Source organism: Urocampus carinirostris, chromosome 18 (assembly GCF_059441175.1).
Source record: "Urocampus carinirostris isolate Australia breed hairy pipefish chromosome 18, RoL_Ucar_1.0, whole genome shotgun sequence".
Lineage (NCBI taxonomy): Eukaryota > Metazoa > Chordata > Actinopteri > Syngnathiformes > Syngnathidae > Urocampus > Urocampus carinirostris.
In genome coordinates, this window is record NC_142366.1 from 24,778,878 (window position 1) to 24,802,754 (window position 23,877).

Genomic DNA, 23,877 nt, shown 5'->3' on the forward strand with positions numbered 1-23,877 from the left:
TTCTTTTAGTTTCTGTGGCATTTGATGTTCGTTTTGCCGGAGATCAAAGAGATCAAAGCCAGGAGAGAAAGCTTACCACGTGTTGTGAGTCATTTGATTCAAATTTAGTTTCTTTGGTCTTTTATTAGCATATTTGGGATTGGAGTAATCCAAAAGTCATTGAAAGTAATCCAGTTAAAGTAACCCTACCCAACCCTGGCATCCGGCCTGCACAATTTTGGAAAAAAAACCTAATTGCAATTTTTCAGACCAATTTTGATGCGATATTTTATTTTAAAAGAAGAGTTTATTTTCTCTGCTAGTTTTTGGGGGAAACATGCAAACTCGCCTCGAGATGACGTTAATACCGACTGAGAGTATACGAAAATAATAACCATTAATCTACAAATAAAAATGGAATTGCAGTAGAATAAATGGTCTTGAATGTCATTGTATTAAAGTACAACCAAATCGGAGGGATTCTCCTTTCAGTGCAAGAAAACGATTTAGAGAGCGGCTGGCTAGCTTTACCTTAGCATCGGGTAACCGCGACTTCATCAAGGTCTCCGGCGCTCTCCGCGATGATTAAAATAGAAACGAATGACCTGTACCTACAATTCGTGGGAAACTCCTACCCGACCCCGATCCCTTCTACCCGGCAACTAAATGCGCAAAAAGATCTGATTCGCTAGCAGCATGATAAAAAGGAGAAGGCAACCGCGGTTGCAGTTGACCACGGCTAAATGCATGTAGCCATTACAAGCATTTTTCCGGAACTCTGTCGAGTCAAGTCAAGATGTGGCCAATTTTACCCGCGTGTTGCAGGCCGGAGCTGTCGGTCGATCTTAAAATAGCCATTCCGTATCCGTCCTTTAGCGAAACAGCAGATGTTCGAGACATTAGGTTGCTTTCTGTTTTTTCGGAAACGGTTCGTGTTTAATTTGTGCCTTTTAAAAAATGTCTTTCTACAGGGAGAGAAAGGGGAGGCCGGATTGCCCGGCGTTGATGGCAAGCCTGTGAGTACACTGTTGATTTACAGCAGGGGTGTCAAACTCATTTGAACTCGGGGGGCCACACCATAGAACAAACATTCTGCCGGGGGCCGGACGAGTAGATTCAAGAGAAAAAAAAAGAGAGATAAAGAAATAAGAGGAAGAGGGAGGGAAAAGAAGAGAGAGGGTGGGACAAAGAAAGAAAAAGAGAGGTAGAGAGCGTGAGAAACAAGAAATAAAAAGTAGCGAGAGAGAGGGAAAAGAAAGGGAGCGGAAGATAGAAATCCAAAGAGAAATAGAAAGACAGAAGGAGAGAAAAGAGAAAAGAAAGGGGAAAGGGTGTGAAGAGAGAAAGAGAAAAGAGAGAAAAGGAAAAAGGGAAGTTAGAGCAAAAGAGGTTAAAATACACAGAGAGAGAAAGAGATAAAGAGTAACAAAGGAAGAGAAAAAGAGAGACACAGAGAGTGAAAGAGACAGAGAGTGGGACAAAAGGGGTGGAAAAGAGAGAGAGAGAGACAGAGAGAGAGAGAGAGAGAGAGAGTGAAAGAGACAGATAGTGGGACAAAAGGGGTGGAAAAGAGAGAGAGAGAGAGAGAGAGAGAGAGAGAGAGAGAGAGAGAGAGAGAGACAAAGAGCAACAAAGGAAGAGAAAAAGAGAGACACAGAGAGTGAAAGAGAGAGAGACAGAGTGGGAGAAAAGGGGTGGAAAAGTGAGAGAGAGAGAGAGAAATAAAGAAATAAATACAAGTACAGTGTCTTTGTTCAAGGCACCTGGCTTTAGCAACATCAAGTTGACATATTTCAACCTGCAGCTTGTTTTTCTCTTGCGCTTCTCTCACTGTTGTCTTGCAGGCCGGATTCCATCCCTTAGCGGGCCTGATCCGGCCCGCGGGCTGCCTGTTTGACCCCTGTGCTGGAGAGCATAACTAAACCTTAAGCAACAAAAGTGTCCAAATAAAGCACTGCTGGTCATTTTCCCTCCAAAATTTCACGTGACTTGTTACTCTTACGAGGTCTCAGGTATGAATAGGGACCAGGTGTGTTCAATTTGGAGTACACTCTGTCGTATTAGTTACTGAAACTCCCAAGATGGCACACCATGGCAAGGAACTCTCTAGGGACCTTAATCATATGACTTGTGACACTACACGAGGCTGGGCAAGGGTACGAGATGATCGCCCTGACGTCGAGATGCATTACAGTGGCTGAAATACTGAAAAAAAATCAGGATTCACTCACAACAGGGCTCGTGTTGGAGGTCCAAAGAAGCTGAGTGAAAATGCAAAGCGTCATATCTGAATGCGATATAAGAAGGATAGGTGCAGGAGTGCTGTCAGTGTTTCTGCAGAGATTGAAAAGGTTAGCCTGGAAGTATTCAGACCATACACTTCAAGAACTTTCACTTTAGGGTGTACTCACTTTTGTTGCAAAGGAGTTTTGTTATTGATAGCTACATTATGAGTTTTTGAGGGTTAAAGTAAATATACATTGCTATGAAAGCTTTACAAAGAATTCTTTTTATTTTGTCAAAGTTTAATCCAGAATTTTAATTTGAGTGATGTTTCTTCAGTGTTGTTTTATGAAACAGTATAATGAAATCTCTGCAGAAAAGTGACAAGTGTACTCCGTTTTGTGAATAAATCCATTTTAGACAAGGGCTGCTGTAAAGTAGAAAGATTAGTTTTGGACATAGCCTGCCCTCCCAGTATAAAAGTAGTTGTCAGCCATTCTGAAAGCACATTTGTGAACCCATACAGCTTGGTTCTGTACCTCTCATTGCCCAGAATCTTCGTTTTTTTAATCAAAATTTCAGCAGAACCGCTAAGTTTCAGCCCTTGTTACCAGTCTCACAACATCTCACAAACCAGAAGTTAAATTAACACGAGGAAGAGGAAAAAAATCAATCTTTTTCTTTTATGTTTCTCTCAGGGTGAAAGTGGGAAGCCTGGCCTTCCAGGGATAATGGGGCGGAAGGTAAAGAGTTAATTGTTCATAAATGGCAGCCGTCTGTGTCCATTTTTAGATCGCTACAGGGAGAAATCCATTAAGGTAAACACCTATGTCCATTCTCCCTTCTGCAGGGTGTCGACGGCTCGCTAGGTCCGAGAGGACTTCCTGGTTTAAAGGTAAGCCCGTGAACAAATAGGGGATTGAAAGTAGAGTACTCCTGATAATAATACCATTTTATAACCTCTCTTAGGGAGAAAGAGGGATGAACGGCTTACCAGGATCACAGGTAAGGTCTTAGTTTGACTAGTATTACCATTGCAATGTTAGAGTTAGTTCTGCTCATCGCTTAAGGACAGGGGTGTCAAACTCATTTGAACTCGGGGGGCCACACCATAGATCAAACATTCTGTCGGGGGCCGGACGAGTAGATTCAAGAGAAAGAAAAAGAGAGATAAAGAAATAAGAGAAAGAGGGAGGGAAAAGGAGAGAGGGCGGGACAAAGAAAGAGAGAGCGGGAGAGAGCGTGAGAAACAAAAGATAAAAAGTGGTGAGAGAGGGGGGAAAAGAAAGGGAGAGGAAGAAAGAAATCCAAAGAGAAATAGAAAGACAGAAGACAAAAGAGAAAAGAAAGTTGGAAAGGTAGGAAGAAAGAGAAAAGAGACAAAGAGCAACAAAGGGAGAGAAAAAGAGAGACACAGAGAGTGAAAGAGACAGAGATGGAGTGGGAGAAAAGGAGTGGAAAAGAAAGAAAGAAAGAAAGATGGGGAGAAAGAAAGAAAGAGAAAGATGGGGAGAAAGAAAGGAAGAAAGAAAGAGAAAGATGGGGAGAAAGAAAGAAAGAAAGAGAAAGATGGGGAGAAAGAAAGAAAGAGAAAGATGGGGAGAAAGAAAGGAAGAAAGAAAGAGAAAGATGGGGAGAAAGAAAGAAAGAAAGAGAAAGATGGGGAGAAAGAAAGAAAGAAAGAAAGAAAGAAAGAAAGAAAGAGAAAGATGGGGAAAAGAGAGGGAAAAGGAGAGAGGGCAGGACAAAGAAAGAGAGAGTGGGAGAGAGCGTGAGAAACAAAAGATAAAAAGTGGTAAGAGAGGGGGAAAAGAAAGGGAGAGGAAGAAAAAAAATCCAAAGAGAAATAGAAAGACAGAAGAAGACAAAAGAGAAAAGAAAGTGGGAAAGGTGGGAAGAAAGAGAAAAGAGACAAAGAGCAACAAAGGGAGAGAAAAAGAGAGACAAAGAGAGTGAAAGAGACAGAGATGGAGTGGGAGAAAAGGAGTGGAAAAGAAAGAAAGAAAGAAAGAAAGAAAAAGATGGGGAGAAAGAAAGAAAGAAAGAAAGAGAAATATGGGGAGAAAGAAAGAAAGAAAGAAAGAGAAAGATGGGGAGAAGAGAGGGAAAAGGAGAGAGGGTGGGACAAAGAAAGAGAGAGTGGGAGAGAGCGAGAGAAACAAAAGTCGGGGGAAAAGAAAGGGAGAGAAAGAAAAAAATCCAAAGAGAAATTATAGGGAGAAACAAAAGAGATAAAAAGAGAAGTCGTGAGAGAGGGGGAAAGAAAAGGGAGAGGAAGAAAGAAATTCAAAGAGAAAAAGAAAGACAGAAGGAGAGAAAAAGGAAAAGAAAGCGCGAAGGGTAGGAAGAGAGAAAGAGAGAGAAAAGCGTGAAAAGGAAAAAAGGAAGTTAGAGCAAAAGAAGATAAAAAGACAAAGAAAGAGAACGAGACAAAGAGCAACAAAGGAAGAGAAAAAGAGACACAGAGAGTGAAAGAGACAGAAACAGAGTGGGAGAAAAGGGGTGGAAAAGAAAGGGAGAGCGAGAGTCTTTGTGAAAGGAACCTGGCTTTGGCAACATCAAGTTGACATATTTCAACCTGCAGCTTGTTTTTCTCTTGCGCTACTCCGAGTGTTGTCTTGCGGGCCGGATTTAATCCCTTAACGGGCCTGATCTGGCCCGCGGGCCGCCTGTTTAACACCTGTGCCTCAAAGCATTGTGGGACTTGTAGTACAAGAGAAATAACTTGCACAAACTTGGGTTTCCTCGCTAAAAGCGCAGTGGTTAGCGCGTGTGCGGCGTGTGGGACACAGTTCCGAGGTCATGAGATCGAACCTTCCTGTGTGGAGTTTGCATGTTCTCCCCGTGCTTGCGTGGGTTTCCTCCGGGCTCTCCCACATTCCAAAAACATGCAACCAACATTTAATAACCTCTTTGAAACTGTCCAGTCAGCATTTAGGGAAAATCACTCTACTGAGACAGCTCTGGCTAAAGTAACCAATGATCTCCTTTTAGCAATAGATTCCGTTGCCTCATCAATGTTACTGCTTTCGTTACTGTCGACCACGACATATGACTTGTTCGTCTGGAACGCATCGGTATCTCAGGAACTGTACTCTCGTGGTTTAGGTCCTACCCGTCAGACAGGATGCAATGTGTTAATTACGGCAATCTGACCTCTAAATACTCTAATATCCCCTGTGGCGTTCCACAGGGCTCTGTACTTGGCCCCCTTACTTTTTAGTATTTATATGCTTCCGCTTGGTGACATTATCGGCAAGTATAATATTAGTTTCCATTGCTATGCAGATGACAACTGGACAGTTAAGTTGTAGAAATCTGGAGGCTTGCCTTACTGAGATTCAAAGACGGATGTCACTTTATTTTTTTGCGCCTTGTTAGGAAGAAAAACTATTAAAAACGTATCGTTTACCAAATTATTCAAATGAGTATCTGACTCCATTAACCAAACACAAACTTTATTCACCCAACAATGCATGCTCTTTTCTTAATGGGAAAATGAACAAAGATAGCCGACATTTTCACACGGGGGCAGAATGATTTTCTTAAAGTATTTAACTAAGTGAATTCCATCTAATTTAGCCGAATTATTGTCAATTAGTCTAATAAGTCTGCTTCGAGCCTCCCTCTTATTCTCGTTCAGATCTCCCGTCTCTTCTTCTGTCTTCTGTCTACGTCTTTTCATAAGCTGGGGTGTTGGCTCCTCCCCAATGGGCGGGCCAGAGACTCCCCACGTGGCCTCCACCTCGTCGCCACCTTGTCTGACCGATGCGTCACGAAGGCCCCTCCCATGAGGCTGGTGAGGTGCCAGCTTCACCACCTCCTCGCCGAAAGGCGCCGCCACCACGTCTAAAAAAACCTCACAACAAGAAAGCTTATCGGAACAACTTCTCCAAACAACGTCTCCTTTCCTGCGTCACAGGCTCCTCCGGCGTCCGCCCTTGTCCCTGTTCTCACTGTTTTCTGTAAACATCATTCTTGTCTAGGCCGCACTGACCCCAAGCCTTCCCTGTGAAAAATCTTCATTGCATTCAATAACTGTAATTTGTATAAAATTGTATAAAATCCCTTACGGTCACATAAATTAAATATAAAATCCTTCACGCCTTAACCCAGAAAATACTGAAATGTTGGTGATTGGTCCAGGTCATTGTCGTGAGTTGTTTCAATGTAAACATGGTTATTGTCATGGCGGTGGTGCTTCATGCATGAGCCCTACAAACCACAATGGACTTTCTTTCCAGGGTCTTCCGGGGGAACGGGGTGAACCAGGACATCCGAGAGAAGCAGGATTAAAGGTAGGACAGGATGATGTCACGTACTGGCGGTAAACACAGTCACACCGAAGGTTCAAACCTGAACCGTGACGCCACTTCGTAGGAACATGTGTTTCCACATCTCATCACGGTTGCTAGTCTTGACTGTGTGGTGTTTGGAGAACCAGAACAAGATCATTACTGTCATGATGTGGTTTCTGGCCGCCATGTTTTCGCACAAATTGCGAGTCCGGGTGAAGGCGGAACGTGGTGATGATGAATCAGAAGGGTCGTTGTGAGATCCAGTCAATTATTGAAAATGGAAGACTGGTGTCACCGTCCTGTTCCACGGACAGACTGAGGAGATCATTTCTTCCTCATGCCATGAGGCTCTTGAACCCCACCCGGGGAGTAAAAGCCCACATTAAACCCCACCCCCACATTTGTATATTACCTTATTTACTTTCCGTAGCACTATTGAAATACTCTATATCAAAGCGTTATAACGGTCATTTTTGTATTCTATATCTTTATTTTATCATTTTATTTTTCAACACAAGGATACCTATGGAAGTATGAATTTCCCTACCGGGATGAATAAAATATACGTCTATCTCTGTCTAGACATTTCTTTCTGTCTGTCTCTCTCTCCTCTCCTCTCTCTCTCTCTCTCTCTCTCTCTCTCTCTCTCTCTCTCTCTCTCTCTCGTCTCTCTTCGTCTCTCTCTCCTCTCTCTCCTCTCTCTCTCTCTCCTCTCTCTCTCTCTCTCATCTCTCTCTCTCTCTCTCTCTCTCTCTCTCCTCTCTCTCTCTCTCTCTCTCTCTCTCTTTCTCTTTCTCTTTCTCTAGACATTTATCTAGTCATCTATCCATCTATCTCCCTATCTAGACATCTATCCATCTCTCTCTATCTCTATCTATCTATCAATCATAACAGTTTATACAGCTCCCTAAAACTGTCTACAAATGTCAATACAGCCAACATGACATAAATTAACTTAGAGGAAACCCAATGCATCGAAATTCCAACCGAGCTGACAAATTGAAATGTACGGGCACTCCTGTTTTAGAGCCAGATTGATGAACTCATGTTATGGTAACAGCTCATCATTCAGCCTTCCATTTAAACCTGCTTTTTATGCTCTTTCTCAATGACAAACCCACACGCCTGATTGAGGAACTCATGTTACGGTAACAGCTAATCATTCAGCCTCACACGTTAGCGTGCTTCTTATGCTCTCAATCACAAACCCACACGCTTGATTGACGGACTCATGTTATGATAAGAGCTAATAAATCAATCTCCACGTGAACGTGCTTCCCTAAAACTAACTACACTTTTAACGCTATCTCCTAATGCTTTTCTACCACGGACTTTTTAAAAATATCAATGGTATCAGCGGTCTTGTCTCAACGACAGGTCGGGACTCAGAAGTTAGCAGAGCTGCTGCTGTTAACTTTGCTCGATCATTGTTTCCTGCTTCAGTGGCTCTGCCCCCGGTCCCTGTTACAGTCAGAAGGTGCGGGCTGATCAGACACAGGTGGGGGAAAGACGCTCTGCTGTATCTGAGCCTGATTAATCATCCTGTCAAATAGATAAAAATGCTAATACCGATATCCGTCAAATTCACCAAAAAACGGTGCCAATTAATCGGTCATCACCAAACCGTGATTCCAATGCTCTCAGGACCGCGGATCTCTGTGGTTAGCATACTTTGCATACTTTTCTAGAATAGAAGAAGAAGAAGAAGAATATAGTAAATAAACTCAACTGTCTGCATTAAAATAATAATAATAATAATAATAAAAAGCAGAGCATTTCCTTCCTTTGACTGGAAGACGATGCATCAGCCGAGCTCAGTCGCGCTCTTGTTCTAGAAATGAACAGAGTCTTTGTTGGACTTTCAAGAGTCGGCTCTCAAATGAATGTCAACAAAATTGCGGCGGTAAAAAAACAAGCTGTTCCCGAAATACTTCAAGAGCGTCAAACCCACGTACCAATTTTAGGGCTGTCGGAACATGACAATTATGAACACGTGCAATAGAAATATTACATATACAGAGGTCTGCATTACGACTCAGCTAAGCTAAAACTGACTTTTGGTGAATTGGCGACAGTAAAAAACAAAGAAATCTGTTTTTGACACTCAAGGGTTAGGGTTACTTTAACTTGATTACTTTGGATTACCCCAATACCAAATATGCTAATAAAAGACAAAAGAAACTAAATAGGAAATGAAATGAAATGAAATGACTCCATTTTGTGCAGGCTTGGGGAGTAACGGAATACACGTAACGGCAAAAATGATGTTTGGATTGATTTTCATTTGGTTTCTGTGGCATTTTATGTTCGTTTTGCCGGAGATCAAAGAGATCAAAGCCAGGAGAGAAAGCTTACCGCGTGTTGTGAGTCATCATTTGATTCCTATTTAGTTTCTTTTGTCTTTTAGTAGCATATTTGCTATTGGAGTCATCCAAAAGTCATTGAAAGTAATCCAGTTCAAGTAACCCTACCCAACCCTGTGTGTATATATATATATATATATATATATATAGATAGATAGATATAGATATCTCATCTCTCATCTCATTAGCCGTACCGCTTATCCTCATTAGGGTCGCGGGGGGCTGGAGCCCATCCCAGCCATCTCCGGGCAGTGGGCAGGGGACACCCTGAACTGGTTGCCAGCCAATCGCAGGGCACACAGGGACAGACAACTCATTCGCTCATTCCCACCTAGGGACAATTTGCACCGGCCAATTCACCTGAAATGCATGTTTTTGGAATGTGGGAGGAAACCGGAGTGCCTGGAGGAAACCCACGCAAGCACGGGGAGAACATACAAACTCGCACAGGAAGTATGGAGCTGGATTTGAACCCACGACAGGTTCCCATGAACTGTGCCGCACAAGCGCTAACCACTGCGCTGCCGTGCTGCCCTAGATAGATATAGATAGATATAAATATAGATTTGATTTTTTCTATATATATATATATATATATATATATGTATACATTTTAATCAAAAAGGCGAAATTTTCGAATTTGTATTTTATTGAATGCTTATGCATTCTGATAAGCAGCATGGCAGCGCAGTGGTAAGCGCATGCGCGGCACAGTTCTAAGGTCATGAGATCAAACCTTCCTGTGTGGAGTTTGCATGTTCTCCTCGTGCTTATGTGGGTTTCCTCCCACATTCCAAAAACATGTATTTCAGGTTATTTGGCCTAACCAATCCCTAGGTGTGAATGAGCGAGCGAAGTGTCTGTCCCTGTGTGCCCTGGGATTGGCTGGCAACCAGTTGCCCACTGACTGAAGATAGCTGGGATGGGCTCCAGCACCCCCGCGACCCTACTGAGGATAAGCGGTGCAGATAATGGATGGATGGACATTCTGATAATTGCCTATCAGCTCCCATGATCTCTTACGGTCCTCTTTTAGCGGTATTAGTAATGGATACGGCTCTAGCCCTTGAAAACAAACATATTGCTCCGCGTCCCATCAAATCATCCGATGTGACGACAATCCAGCCGTGATGATTAAATAGCACTCAAGATCCACTTCAAGCGGACTCATTTCCACTCAATCGTTTGTGTGTTTAATGTTCCCTGACATTGTCGGAGAAAGATATTTTATCCGTTTCTCGGTCGTGCTGCTTCGGGCTACGCAGATCGTACCGTCATTACCGTCCGATGCTACGCTAACGCTACTGACAATTTCTCGGGTCGTATACATTTTGTTCGACTTCTTCTCCGTTTCGGTGTCAAACATTTCCAGATTCCAGGCGGAGGGGTCATGGTTTATTATGATAGAGTCCCAAATTACCGAGTAGGCCTCGGCGGAGCGGTAGAACACAAAGAGCGAGTTCAGAGATGTCTGAAAATAGCCGCGCACATGGAAGGAGTGGGCGCCCGGGCAGATGTTTTCGTCGCTCTCGTTTCTTCACTCTCCGCGTTGAAGTCGCCCGTACTCGCTTTTGGTGCGGGGACTACGGAAATGGCTCAAAGCTCTCCTGGCCTGCCGTTAAATAGAACTGCTTGTTTGTGTACTCGTACGCACTCCAGATAGAGTGAGAGACAGAGACAGAGACAGAGAGAGAGAGAGAGAGAGAGAGAGAGAGAGAGACAGAGAGATAGATAGATAGATAGATAGATAGAGAGAGAAAGAGAGAGATAAATGCCTAGATAGAGAGAGAGAGAGAAAGAGATAAATGTCTTGATAGAGAGAGCGAGAGAATTAAATGTCTAGATAGAGAGATAAATGTCTAGATAGAGAGATATAATTCTAGATAGCAAGATAAATGTCTATAGAGAGAGACAGAGAGATAAATGTCTAGAGAGAGAGAGAGAATTAAATGTCTAGATAGAGAGAGAGAGAGATCGAATTCTAGATAGTAAGATAAATGTCTAGAGAGAGAGAGAGAATTAAATGTCTAGATAGAGAGAGAGAGAGATCGAATTCTAGATAGTAAGATAAATGTCTAGAGAGAGAGACAGAGGGATAAATGTCTAGAGAGAGAGACAGAGGGATAAATGTCTAGAGAGAGAGAGAGAGAGAGAGAGAGAGAGAGAGAGAGAAAAGAGAGAGAGAAAGAGAGAGATAGAATTCTAGATAGTAAGATAAATGTCTAGACAGAGATAGAGAAAGAGTGAGAGACAGAGCTAAATGTCTAGACAGAGAGAGAGAGAGAGAGAGAGAGAGAGAGAGAGAGATAAATGTCTAGATAGAGAGAGAGAGAGAGAGAGAGAGAGAGAGAGAGAGAGAGAAAGAGAGAGAGAGAGAGAGAGGGGGAGAATGTCTAGAGAGAGAGAGATAGAATTCTAGATGGATAGATAATGTCTAGATAGAGAGAGAGAGAAAATTAAATGTCTAGATAGAGAGAGAGAGATAGAATTCTAGATAGTAAGATAAATGTCTAGAGAGAGAGAGTACACAAAAACAGGATACTGCTTGAAGTGTGAATTTCCCTACAGGGATGAATAAAGTATCTATCTATCTATCTATGTATCTAGACGTGGTCGGTGACAAAAGAGGTCGACAGCCGGCACAGGAGAGTAGATGTGGTCAGGATCAAAAATGGGTTGAAGATGGGGGGACAGACAGGAGCAAAAAACAGGTGGGAGTCAGGGTCGAAAAAGGCTTGCCTACTGTTAACTGAGGTTCGCAGACGGACTGACAAAAGGGGACAGATAGGAGTGGGTTTAAATAGGGACAGAGAGCCAATCAGAGTCCGAGGCAGTTGGCGCCAAAGGAGCAGGCACAGGTGATGCATATCGGTAACCATGACAGTAGAAATCCAGACAAGATCCAAAAAGTAAAAAAATTTTTGCAGTTTTAATCGGGCTAGGAATTTAGTGATTGCGAGAAGTGGATCTTCCGTGACGAGCGATGGCGGTGTCTGGAACGGAAAAACGGGTCAGGAGCCGGGACAGGAGAGCAAAAACGTGGTCGGGGTCAGAAGCGAGTCGCAAGACAAGAAAGGAGAGTTGAAGTGGTCGGGGACAAAAAGAGGTCGAAGCTGGGGAACAGAGAAAAAAAAAAAAAGGAACAGATTGGAGTGGGTTTAAACAGGGACATGACAGTAAAAACCCAGACAAAAAGTAAAAAATGGTTGGCCATTTTTGATCCGGCTATGAATTTAGTGATTCCGAGTAAGTCAAACCCCCCTTAGAGTCGACCTACGTGATGAAACAACCTGCGTGTGGTCATGGCCTGAGGAAAAACCCCCAAAACCACTCCCACTGACTGTAAAACATGAGGTTGTATCCCACACCGGGTCTCGAACACAGACTCTCATCCCGTCGGTGCGACGGGGTTCGATTCCCGCAGTAAAAGTCATGGACCTTCAAAGCGATTTGATCACGTACAAGCTCTGTTATTATGCATTTTCGAGCAGATTTCATGTTTCTTAGACGAGAGAGATGCCACCTCTGTTATTACTCCGCCTGTAATTAATGAAAGTCAATTGCTACCTGCGGCAGGGATTTTTTGCCATCCCATCAAGCTGGGATTTCTTTTTCAACCACAGGAGTTTGGAAAAACGCTCAGCACCTGAAATGATATTCTTTAAAGCAATGGTGACCAACAGGCGGCCCGCGGGACGGATCAGGCTCGCTAAGGGATCGAATCCGGCCCGCCAGATAAGACTCAGAGAAGCGCAAGAGAAAAAGAAGCTGCAGGTTGAAATAGGTCAACTTGATGTTGCCAAAGAAAGGTTCCTCCAACAAAGACACTGTGCTTGTATTTATTTCTCTCTCTCTCTTTCTTTTCCACTCCTTTTCTCACTCTCTCTCACTTTCTCTATTAGCTTCTCTCTCTCTCTCACACTTTCTCTATTAGCTTTTCTCCCTCACTCTCTCACACTTTCTCTATTAGCTTTTCTCTCTCTCTCTCACACTTTCTCTAATAGCTTTTTTCTCTCACTTTCTCTATTAGCTTTTCTCTCTCTCTCTCACACTTTCTCTATTAGCTTCTCTCTCTCTCTCACACTTTCTCTATTAGCTTTTCTCCCTCACTCTCTCACACTTTCTCTATTAGCTTTTCTCTCTCTCTCTCACACTTTCTCTAATAGCTTTTTTCTCTCACTTTCTCTATTAGCTTTTCTCTCTCTCTCTCACACTTTCTCTAATAGCTTTTCTCTCTCACTCGCTCACTTTCTCTATTAGCTTTTCTCTCTCTCTCTCACACTTTCTCTAATAGCTTTTTTCTCTCAATTTCTCTATTAGCTTTTCTCTCTCTCTCTCAAACTTTCTCTATTAGCTTTTCTCTCTCTCTCGCTCACACTTTCTCTAATAGCTTTTTTCTCTCACTTTCTCTATTAGCTTCTCTCTCACACTTTCTCTATTAGCTTCTCTCTCTCTCTCACACTTTCTCTATTAGCTTTTCTCCCTCACTCTCTCACACTTTCTCTATTAGCTTTTCTCTCTCTCTCTCTCACACTTTCTCTAATAGCTTTTTTCTCTCACTTTCTCTATTAGCTTTTCTCTCTCTCTCTCACACTTTCTCTAATAGCTTTTCTCTCTCACTCGCTCACTTTCTCTATTAGCTTTTCTCTCTCACTCTCACACTTTCTCTAATAGCTTTTTTCTCTCAATTTCTCTATTAGCTTTTCTCTCTCTCTCTCAAACTTTCTCTATTAGCTTTTCTCTCTCTCTCGCTCACACTTTCTCTAATAGCTTTTTTCTCTCACTTTCTCTATTAGCTTCTCTCTCTCTCTCACACTTTCTCTATTAGCTTTTTTCCCTCACTCTCTCACACTTTCTCTATTAGCTTTTCTCTCTCTCTCTCTCACACTTTCTCTATTAGCTTTTCTCTCTCTCTCGCTCACACTTTCTCTAATAGCTTTTCTCTCTCTCTCGCTCACACTTTCTCTAATAGCTTTTCTCTCTCTCTCGCTCACACTTTCTCTAATAGCTTTTCTCTCTCTCTCGCTCACACTTTCTCTAATAGCTTTTCTCTCTCTCTCTCTCTCTCTCTCTCTCTCTCTCTCTCTCTCTCTCTCTCTCTCTCTCTCTCTCTCTCTCTCTCTCTCTCTCTCTCTCTCTCTCTCTCTCTCTCTCTCTCTCTCTCTCTCTCTCTCTCTCTCTCTCTCTCTCTCTCTCTCTCACCCCTCTTTTCTCCCACTCTGTCTCTGTCTCTTTCCCTCTCTGTGTCCCTTTTCTCTTCCTTTGTTGCTCTCTGTCTCTTTCTCTGTGTCTTTTTAACTTCTTTTTCTAACTTCCTTTTTCCTTTTTCTCTCTTTTCTCTCTCTCTCTTCCTACCCTTCGCTCCTTCTTTTCTCTTTTCTCTCCTTCTGTCTTTCTATTTCTCTTTGGATTTCTTTCTTCCTCTCCTTTTCTTTCCCCCTCTCTCACAACATCTCTTTTTATCGCTTTGGTTTCTCACGCTCTCTCCCTCTCTCTCTTTTTCTTTCTTTGTCCCGCCCTCTCTCCTTTTCCCTCTTATTTCTTGATCTGTTTTTCTTTCTCTTGAATCTACTAGTACGACCCCCGACAGATTGTTTGTTCTATCCTATCCAAAACATACCAATCAGTATTCTATGAATTGATATAAGTCATAGGTATACCCCAATTATATCTATCGATCTATCTATCTACCTTGGTCAGTCGAATGGATGCAATTGTTAGGGACTGCATCTCATTTTATTGTGATTTTGTTGGTTTTATTTCCTTTTCTGCCCTTAATAATGGGTTCCAAGAAAGTGAGTCATAAGGGGAAAGAAAAGCAAAACTGAGAAGAATCGGGATGAAGATGGAAACCTTTGTAAACATTTTGTAGGAATGCCTGTCATAGAAGCGCTGCAGGAAAGGAACAGTGAATTGTTGAAGATGACAGCAAGACAAACACATACAATAACGAAGAAAAAAAAAAGGGGGGAAAAATAGCAAAAAAAACACAAAAATGTTTGGACCATGGCCAACCCAAATAACCAAACACCCAAACAAGTGAAGCACCTCGGCACCTAAGTCGGTCTTGCTTTCGTCCCTCCAGATGAAACAGGACACAAGAAAGCGGCCATGACCTTTCTGTTCGACAGCAGCTTTCGCTGGTTTACCCCTGCCGCATCATAGAGGTGCCCTGCCCGTCCCTTAGAACTATCCTTTCACAACACCTCTCCACTCATTCTTATCACCAACGAGAGCTCTAGCTTCCATCATATTTAATAACCCAGGCTAGGAGACCTGCCTTCACTGCCTAGGGAGGAACTTTTTTGATCATACCGCCACATTTCAGGCTTCAAACTTAAAGCTAAAAAAACTGTAAACATGTTCTAAGAGGCAAGAACGTGTGAGAGACAATCGTGAATTGTAACAAAAATATTTTTGTCCTGTGGTGAGGGGCCCTCCCCCTGGGAGGTGTAAGAATTCTCCCACCGTGTGCTCATCGCCCGAGGCAACAATTTCAAGCATTTACAAGCACTTCGCCCATAATTCCAGCCTTTTTCAAACATTCAAATTCAAACATTTTTAGACACACATTCAAACTCTGATGACTCTAATTCGTGTTTATATGGTTTTGAACACCACAGTTTTATGTCACGGGCTCCGGTGGCCGACACATACATCGTAAGCCATAGTTTTGACACCTTTCGGCGCAAATATTGTTTTTCATCTACTTTTAGTTGATTCCGTAGAAGATGGTGTAAAGTTTTAACATTTACTAAACTGAAATCTGACTCCGAAGACACTTCATGTGCCTTGTATATTCCCTTGCAGTTGGAGCATGTCCAGAAGTCAGATAAATTTATTTAGCCCAACGACCAGTGTAGTCCACATATCAATTTATTTAGCCGAATCAAAGAGTTGAACAAATCGGATCTTTCTTTCTTCCTTGCCAATTACAATCATGTGGAAAAAGACGAGGGGGTTCCCTGTCATAATCCATGCTAATGAAATGTTCACGCCCCATGGACCAAGCCTCTGGCTGATTGGTCTGCGCCGTGTCGATGCAAATTTCCCAATAGTCCTTTGAAGCTTGGGAGAAGGGTGATAGGTCATCGCCCTCCCGCCCCAGGTGAGGTGATACGACACCCTTCTCTCAGAGTTTGCCCTCAAACACTGAAGTTAGATTTTATAACAAGTACCGTATTTTCCCGCACTATAAGGCGCACCTAAAAGCCTTTATTTTTTTCAAAAGCTGACCATGCGCCTTATAATACAGTGCGCCTTATTTATGGAACAAAATTAATTCGCAAAGTCTTGCAACTAACTTGCCGCCGCCGACAAGTAGTCCGCGGTGTATGCTGGGATTTATTTACCGGTGTTTCATTGGCTAACCAATGTGTCAATCATCATTTGAACGGATCACTATTGGCTAAAGTTATTCGGAGGTCAAGGGGCGGATCCTTTTTATCATTTACAGGCTGGCATTGGCTTAAACAGCAAAACAAAGCCTGCAATTGGCTGAAAAAGATGAATGTGTATAGCACGTGGCTGACGGCATACAGAAAGCATTTTTTTCTATTCTGTATGTGTAAATATTTTATTCTCCTGGATTTACTACCCTCATGGATATAAGAGGACATTGGCTGCACATTATTATGAACACAACGACTTCGGTGAGCTACTCCGGGTTTTATATTGTCCCTGTATCTTGTTTCAGACTGAACTCGATGTTTCTGTGATAAGCCGGTGCAGATAATGGATGGAATGGAGTGTCTATTTTTAAATTAAACTCAATTCCAAGCGTTTATTGTCATATATACAGTAAAGTTGCGAGCGAAAAAGAAAATAGAAACTAAGGAATGGTTGGCATTTCTTGAATCCCAAGACTTTAACCTTCCGAATGATGAAACAATGCGTTTGAGTGACATCGTACGGACACCGCTTCCGCACGTGTCTACGACATGTATTTGCTTCTTTGCAAGCTTTGGGAATGTTAAGGGGGTAAGAAGTTGGACTGAACCATCTGACTGTTTTGTCCACGTTCCCATTGTAGCGCCTTATAATCCGGTGCGTCTTATGTATGTCAAAAATAGGACCAAAAACGATTTTTTCGGGGTGCGCCCTATAACCCGGTGCGCCTTATAGTGCGGAAAATACGGTATATTAGACTTTACGTAAGGTAAAACAGTGTATAAAATAGTATATAACTTCATTGTCAAAGTTGTACATTTAAGTCTCATTTATGGCTCAACGAGGAACGGCAAAGTTGCTTTTTCAGCATCACTATCTCCCAACGCCGTTCATCTCATTTAAACGTGCCTCAATCGGCGCCCGTGGTAATCAAGCCCGCAACTTTTAAACATCCTTGAGGGAGATTTTAGAAAGACTCATAGCAGCGGAAGCGAAATAACTTCCAAGGACAACGCAATTAATTCATCTTACCGATAACACGACCGAGGACGCTTTAGTATTAATACAAAAGAAGTCATTTGTATGGGCCCCAAAGGACAAAAACACGAATACCGACGCAAATAAATTTGCGAGAGCAAACATTAGCGGAGAGCAAACATTCTCCGAACGAACGAGAGACGATACGCAGAACCCTAAACTGTAGTCGAATTAGGGGAGCAATTCATTAGAGTGATCATGGAGGCAGTTGCTAATCCTCGCGAGGACGAAGACTGACCTTGCATACTAACGGCAACACCAAAGGATCTCCGTTTAATTGGCACCTCGACCGCACTACTCTTATTGGACTACAGATGGCAGTCAAGTGCAGCTCTGAATTCAATTTCAGGCTTCAAACTTAAAGCTAAAAAACTGTAAATAATTTCTAAGAGGCAAGAACATGTGAGAGGCAATTTTGAATTATATTTAATATGAGAAAACTTATAAGTAGGTGTTGCAAAAATATTGCCCTCCTGTTCTCTCGGCTCAGCCAACCGACTTCAGAAGTTCTAGATGATCCAACGACTAACAATGACAAACAGAGTGCACCTGTCTCAGTTAATATCAAAATGGAGAGAGTATTAAACCACGATCAACCTAATAAAACATGGCCGTCCATTTAAACCTTCAGACCAAGCAAGAATAAAACTAACCAGAGAAGCAAACAAGAGGCCCAAGATCAAATGACCTGCAGGCATACATGCAGTAGCCTAGGTAGGACCATCTGTGGATTAGACAACAATTTGTCGTACTCAGCATAAATTTTCCCTTAATGGAAGAATTGCGGGAAGAAAGCCCTTTCTGATAGAATATATATAAATGTATATATACAAATTTTCAAGAAGCCACATGGGAACACATATAACAAGAGGAACAAAGGGTTTGTTCAAATGATACCAAAATTGAACTTTTTGGGCTGAATGCAAAGCGTTATGTTAGGCGTAAGAACAACACTGCACATCACCCTTAAAAGACTATCCCCAGTGTCAAACATGGGGGTGTCTGCATCGTGCATTGGGGTTTCTTTTCCTCAGCAAAGACTGAGAAAATCGTTCGGGTTGATGGGAAGATGCATGAAGCCAAATTTGGGGCGATTCTAGTAGAAAATCTGTCTGCAAGTTATATTTGTTAACCATTTAGCCTAATATAAAATGTCGAATATCTCTGGTTTCTTTTCAGTGTCGTGTCTCACATGTTGCTGATTTATAGAAAACAAGTTTTTGATAGATATAGATAGATAGATGTCTAGATAGATATCTAGATGTCTAGATAGATGTCTAGATAGATATATGTCTAGATAGGTAGATGTCTAGATAGAGAGATATATGTCTAGATAGATAGATAGATGTCTAGATAGATAGATGTCTAGATAGATAGAAAGATGTCTAGATAGATGTCTAGATGGATAGATGTCTAGATGTCTAGATAGATCAATGTCTAGATAGATAGATGTCAAGATAGATGTCTAGATGGATAGATGTCTAGATAGATAGATAGATAGATAGATACTTTATTCATCCCTGTAGGGAAATTCACATTTCCAGCATTATCCTTGTGTTGAAAATAAAACAATAATAAAGTAAAAGGAATATAATACATAAATACCCAATGTAACGTGTTGATATAGTGTATTTAAATAGTGCTACGGAAAATGCACGCTGTAATAAAAATTGGGTAATATGCAAATGTGAGGGTGGGGTTTCATGTGGGCTTTTACTCCCCTGGGTGGAGTTCAAGAGCCTCATGGCATGAGGAAGAAATGATCTCTTCATTCTGTCCCTGGAACAAGACTGTGATAGCAGTCTGTCGCTGAAGCTATCTATGAGTTTGAAGCCTGAAACATAGCAGTATGTCTAAAATTTTTTGGGGCGGGCAATACTTTTGCAAGGCACTGTATATAGTTTTCAGGTGCCATTTATCCAGCCGCTGCAGCTGTAGCAATAGTCCCCACCCCCAAAAATCTATACATTAAATACAGGGAGTGAATTACACAGTCAGTGAGCATTACAGTACAATACACTACTTGTATATTTCTTTTGACACCACACACCCAAAACATGTCGTTCATTGGGTGGGGAGGATCCTTTTGACTTTATAATTATGAAGTCGGCTGTTAAAACCTGCTTTCGGGGGGGGGGAGGAAGCAAATGTACTTGTTTCATGCCAGAGAACTTCAAATACATGTTTGGGGAACGCCGCAGCGCGTAGGGAAAAACAAACAGAAAGGGATTTACTGTATACCGATGTCGTGTTGCTCGTGTGCTGCTCTTAGTCACAGTGAATGGAAACTTGGAAGACGTTTTCTTCTTATAATTTACCCGTAGTATATGGGTTTTTTACTTAAAGACATCATGACTATGTGTCTATTTTCTTCGTTTACGTAAGTGAGTTGGCATATCTGAAAGACAAGTTGTTTGCTTAGTTCAGTTAAAAAGCACATACAAGAATACAGGATATATTTTTGTTTTTGTACATTCCCGGTGTTTTTTTCTATCCCAGGGAATCCATTCTTTGATCATATTCCAGAAACGTGATTTTCTGTCATGATTCCTGATGCGGGGCACCGGTGGCTGCCTCTTTGGTGCCAACAGTCACGGACTCTGATTGGCTGTTAGACTCTTTTTTAAACTCTTAGCTTTCTGAAAGAACCCGTCGTACCGTCTGCGAACCTATGCTCCCAGCTAGGCAAGCTTTTTGTGACTTTCCGACTCTATCCTGCCCTGTTTTCTGTCTGATTCCAATTGCCGACCTCTTTTCTGGACCCGTTACTGCCCTTGCTACTCCGTCCCGGACATCGACCCGTTTTTCTCGCTCGACACGGATGTGACACTTACGCGTTCTTACTGCTACCCGTGACCGAGGATCATCGGATCGTGGATGCAAGTCCTGTTCTCCTTCTAAAAAAAAACGGAGTAAAACGAACACAATTGGGTCCCGTCTCTGTTCCTGCTCCGTGACATTTTCTCCATACATTTATTTGTGTTTTGCCACCGGCTGACACTTGTTTTGTTACAATTTACAGCATTACAGCATAGTATTTGCCGTGACCTCGTAGCTCGCCTTTGTAGCATATTCATTTGACTCGCGGGGTCTCGTGAAAAAGCACTGCTGTGAATGGAAAATAGTCTTCATTTCTATAGCGCTTTTCAAGTCAATGAAGACCTCCCAAAGCGCTTTACAATGTGCTTCACACTTACTCATTCACACACACACTCACACATCAATAGGGAGTCAGCCATTGGGGGCATTAGGGATTCAGTGTCTTGCCCAAGGACAATTCAATATGTAACCTCTTGATCCCAAGACGAGCGGTCTACTTCCTGAGCTAATGCCGTTATAACAGCTTCCAGTTGCTTCACCTTTTCACAGCGTTTGTTTCCGATTGGATGTTGTAGTCGGCATGTTTGGTATGGTAGTGCCTCTTGAGATAAAATTATTTAAAAACAGTCACAGTCTCATAGAAAAATGCAGTTGTTTCAGATTTCTACTTGTCCTGGAAGCGACGGCCCTCACAGTCAACTTTTCTTTTTTCTTTACAGTTGGAAATAGGGTGGGCTAAAATTCTCATAAAAAAAGCAAAGGTGGCCAAGGAGCTACTGCCATCATCTGGTAAAATGGTAAAGTGTTTTGGTACAAATTTATTTGATACTGTACATTACTGGCAGGCAACATATTATCAATTTTATGACTGAGGCAGGGGGCCAGTTAAAATTTCATCCTGGGCCATAACTGGCCCCCGAGCCAGACTTTGGACATGCGCTGACTAACATCACCTGTAAAATGTGTTTTTGTTTGTTCATGACCTAAATTGCTTTGCTGATTTTTAAATCTTATTTAAAGAGTAATCATTTTCTGATTCTGATAATATTAAGTAAAAAAAAATACAGTTACAAAATTAATTTATTGGGGGGCTGATAGTTTTTTTTTTTTTTTTACATACTAAAAATAAAGATTACTAGAACACACACAATACGTGAAAATCCTTTAAGTAGTTCCCCCCAAACCCCCCTTTTAACATGTACTTTGCTGGACCACGCTCGCAGCAATATTCGACTGGGGATAATGGATCACAGCCGCAAAGGTGCTGTTCAATAAAGATGGGAGAACTAAATAAAGTAGACGCCGGGAACGACACACATCTGCTCCCTTGCCCCTCATGCTTAGCATTAGGCAACTGGGAATAATGGATCGCAGCCGCAAAAGTAATGTTCAATATAGATGGGAGAACTAACTACAGTAGCTGCTGGGAACGACACACATCTGCTCCCTTGCTCCTCGTGCTCAGCATTAGGCAACCGGGGATAATGGATCGCAGTTGCAAAAGTACTGTTCAATATAGATGGGAGAATTAAATAAAGTAGCCGCCAGGAACAACACACATCTGCTCCCTTGCCCCTCATGCTCAGCATTAGGCAACTGGGGATAATGAATCGCAGCCACAAAGGTGCTGTTCAATATAGATGGGAGAACTAAATAAAGTAGCCGTCGGGAACGACACACAACTGCTCCCTTGCCCCTCATGCTCAGTATTAGGCAACTGGGGATAATGGATCGCAGCCGCAAAGGTGCTGTTCAATATAGATGGGAGAATTAAATAAAGTAGCCGCCAGGAACAACACACATCTGCTCCCTTGCCCCTCATGCTCAGTATTAGGCAACTGGGGATAATGGATCGCAGCCGCAAAGGTGCTGTTCAATATAAATGGGAGCACTGAATAAAGTAGCCGCCGGGAACGACACACATCTGCTCCCTTGCCCCTCATGCTCAGCATTAGGCAACTAGGGATAATGGATCGCAGCCGCAAAGGTGCTGTTCATCTTATCACACATGACACAAATTTGCTTCCTTGCTCAGAAATAGCTGACTAGGGATATTGGATCACAGCCAGTCTTGCATTTTATGTAGGCCTGAACGGCACAACTGACTGTCCCAGCAATACAGGATCGTGATAATGGATCGGGGCTGCACCAGTTCATTTCATTGTCAAACCAGCTTGCATTTTTTGATGAAACATGCCCGATGGCGCCACAGACGGGAACATTTTTAAGCGACGCTCTGATTCAGCCAACCACCAAACATTCATCGCCAGCAGACATTTCCCTAGCAACTTGCTCAGTATGTAAATTACATACTAACTTTGTTTTCCAAACAACATGGGCGTCCCAAAAAGGTCACAGAGCAAAAACGAGCAGAAGGATTTTGCCACGTTATAATTAGACTCTTTCACACCGGCCACCACCTCTTTGACCCACTGCCCTCTGGCAGACGGTCAAGATCCATTAAAATAGAGACTAACAGAACGCCAAAGTTTTTTTCCCTAAACAAAAACTATGAAAAAATAGGCCAATCTTTTTTGGTCTTTTATCATGAATATATCCTGGTGTGCCCCAATAACACTATGTTCTAATCAATGACAATAAAAACAATTGTAGTTTTAATTCAACTATCTTTGCGCGACAAGAATCTATTACTGTAAATTGCACCCGCCGGCCTTTTTTAGCAGACTTGTTTCAAAACGCGGCAACAATTTCAAGCATTTACAAGCGCTTAAGGGCGGCATTAGCTCAGGAGGTATCAGGAGATCGCAGGTTCGATTCCCGGCTCCTCCGTGTTATATGTGGAGGTGTCCTTGGGCAAGACAATGAATCCCTAATGCCCCTAATAAGCAGGTTGGCACCTTGCATGGCTGACTCCCTTTTGGTGTGTGAGTGTGTGTGTGAATGGGTAAGTGTGAAGCACATTGTAAAGCACTTTGGGAGGTCTTCCTTGATTTGAAAAGCGCTATACAAATGCAGACCATTGACCATTTACCATCTTGATTATCCTCAAAACGTTTGGAGGCTGACTCCCTATTAGTGCGTGAGTGTGTGTGTGAACGGGTAAGTGTGAAGCACATTGTAAAGCACTTTGGGAGGTCTCTATTGACTTGAAAAACGCTATAGAAATGTAGACCATTTACCATTTACCATCTTGATTATCCTCAAAACTTTTAGAGGCTTACTCCCTATTGGTGTGTGAGTGGGTGTGTGAACGGGTAAGTGTGAAGCACATTGTAAAGCACTTTGGGAGCTCTTCATTGACTTGAAAAGCGCTATAGAAATGCAGACCATTTACTATTTAGCATCTTGATTATCCTCAAAACGTTTGGAGACTTACTGCCTATTAGTGTGTGAGTGAGTGTGTGTGTGTGTGTGTGTGTGTGTCTGAATGGGTAAGTGTGAAGCACATTGTAAAGCGCTTTGGGAGTGGGAGCTCTTCACTGACTTGAAAAGCTCTATAGAAATGCAGACCATCTACCATTTAGCATCTTGATTATCCTCAAAACGTTTGGAGGCTGACTCCCTATTGGTGTATGAGTGTGTGTGTGAATGGGTAAGTGTGAAGCACATTGTAAAACGCTTAGGGAAGTCTTCTTTGACTTGAAAAGCGCTACAGAAATGCAGACCATCTACCATTTACCATTTAACATCTTGATTATCCTCAAAACGTTTGGAGGCTGACTCCCTATTGGTGTGTGTGTGTGTGTGTGTGAATGAGTAAGTGTGAAGCACATTGTAAAACGCTTTGGGAGCTCTTCATTGACTTG

The 23,877-nt window shown here is 42.3% G+C and overlaps 1 protein-coding gene and 1 long non-coding RNA gene across 2 annotated transcripts in view; one reads left to right on the forward strand and one right to left on the reverse strand.

Moving 5' to 3' along the window:
- LOC148348711 (uncharacterized) overlaps window positions 1-23,877 on the forward strand; it is an 86,821-nt gene that overhangs the window by 15,870 nt on the left and 47,074 nt on the right. Inside the window, exons 12-16 of the mRNA XM_088322326.1 lie at window positions 951-995; window positions 2,901-2,945; window positions 3,053-3,097; window positions 3,172-3,207; window positions 6,447-6,500. Of these exons, the coding sequence (XP_088178452.1) occupies window positions 951-995; window positions 2,901-2,945; window positions 3,053-3,097; window positions 3,172-3,207; window positions 6,447-6,500 (225 nt within the window). The remainder of the gene's footprint in view (window positions 1-950; window positions 996-2,900; window positions 2,946-3,052; window positions 3,098-3,171; window positions 3,208-6,446; window positions 6,501-23,877) is intronic.
- The window catches only part of LOC148348712 (uncharacterized), a 231,247-nt gene that overhangs the window by 13,367 nt on the left and 194,003 nt on the right, over window positions 1-23,877 (reverse strand). The window lies entirely within an intron of this gene.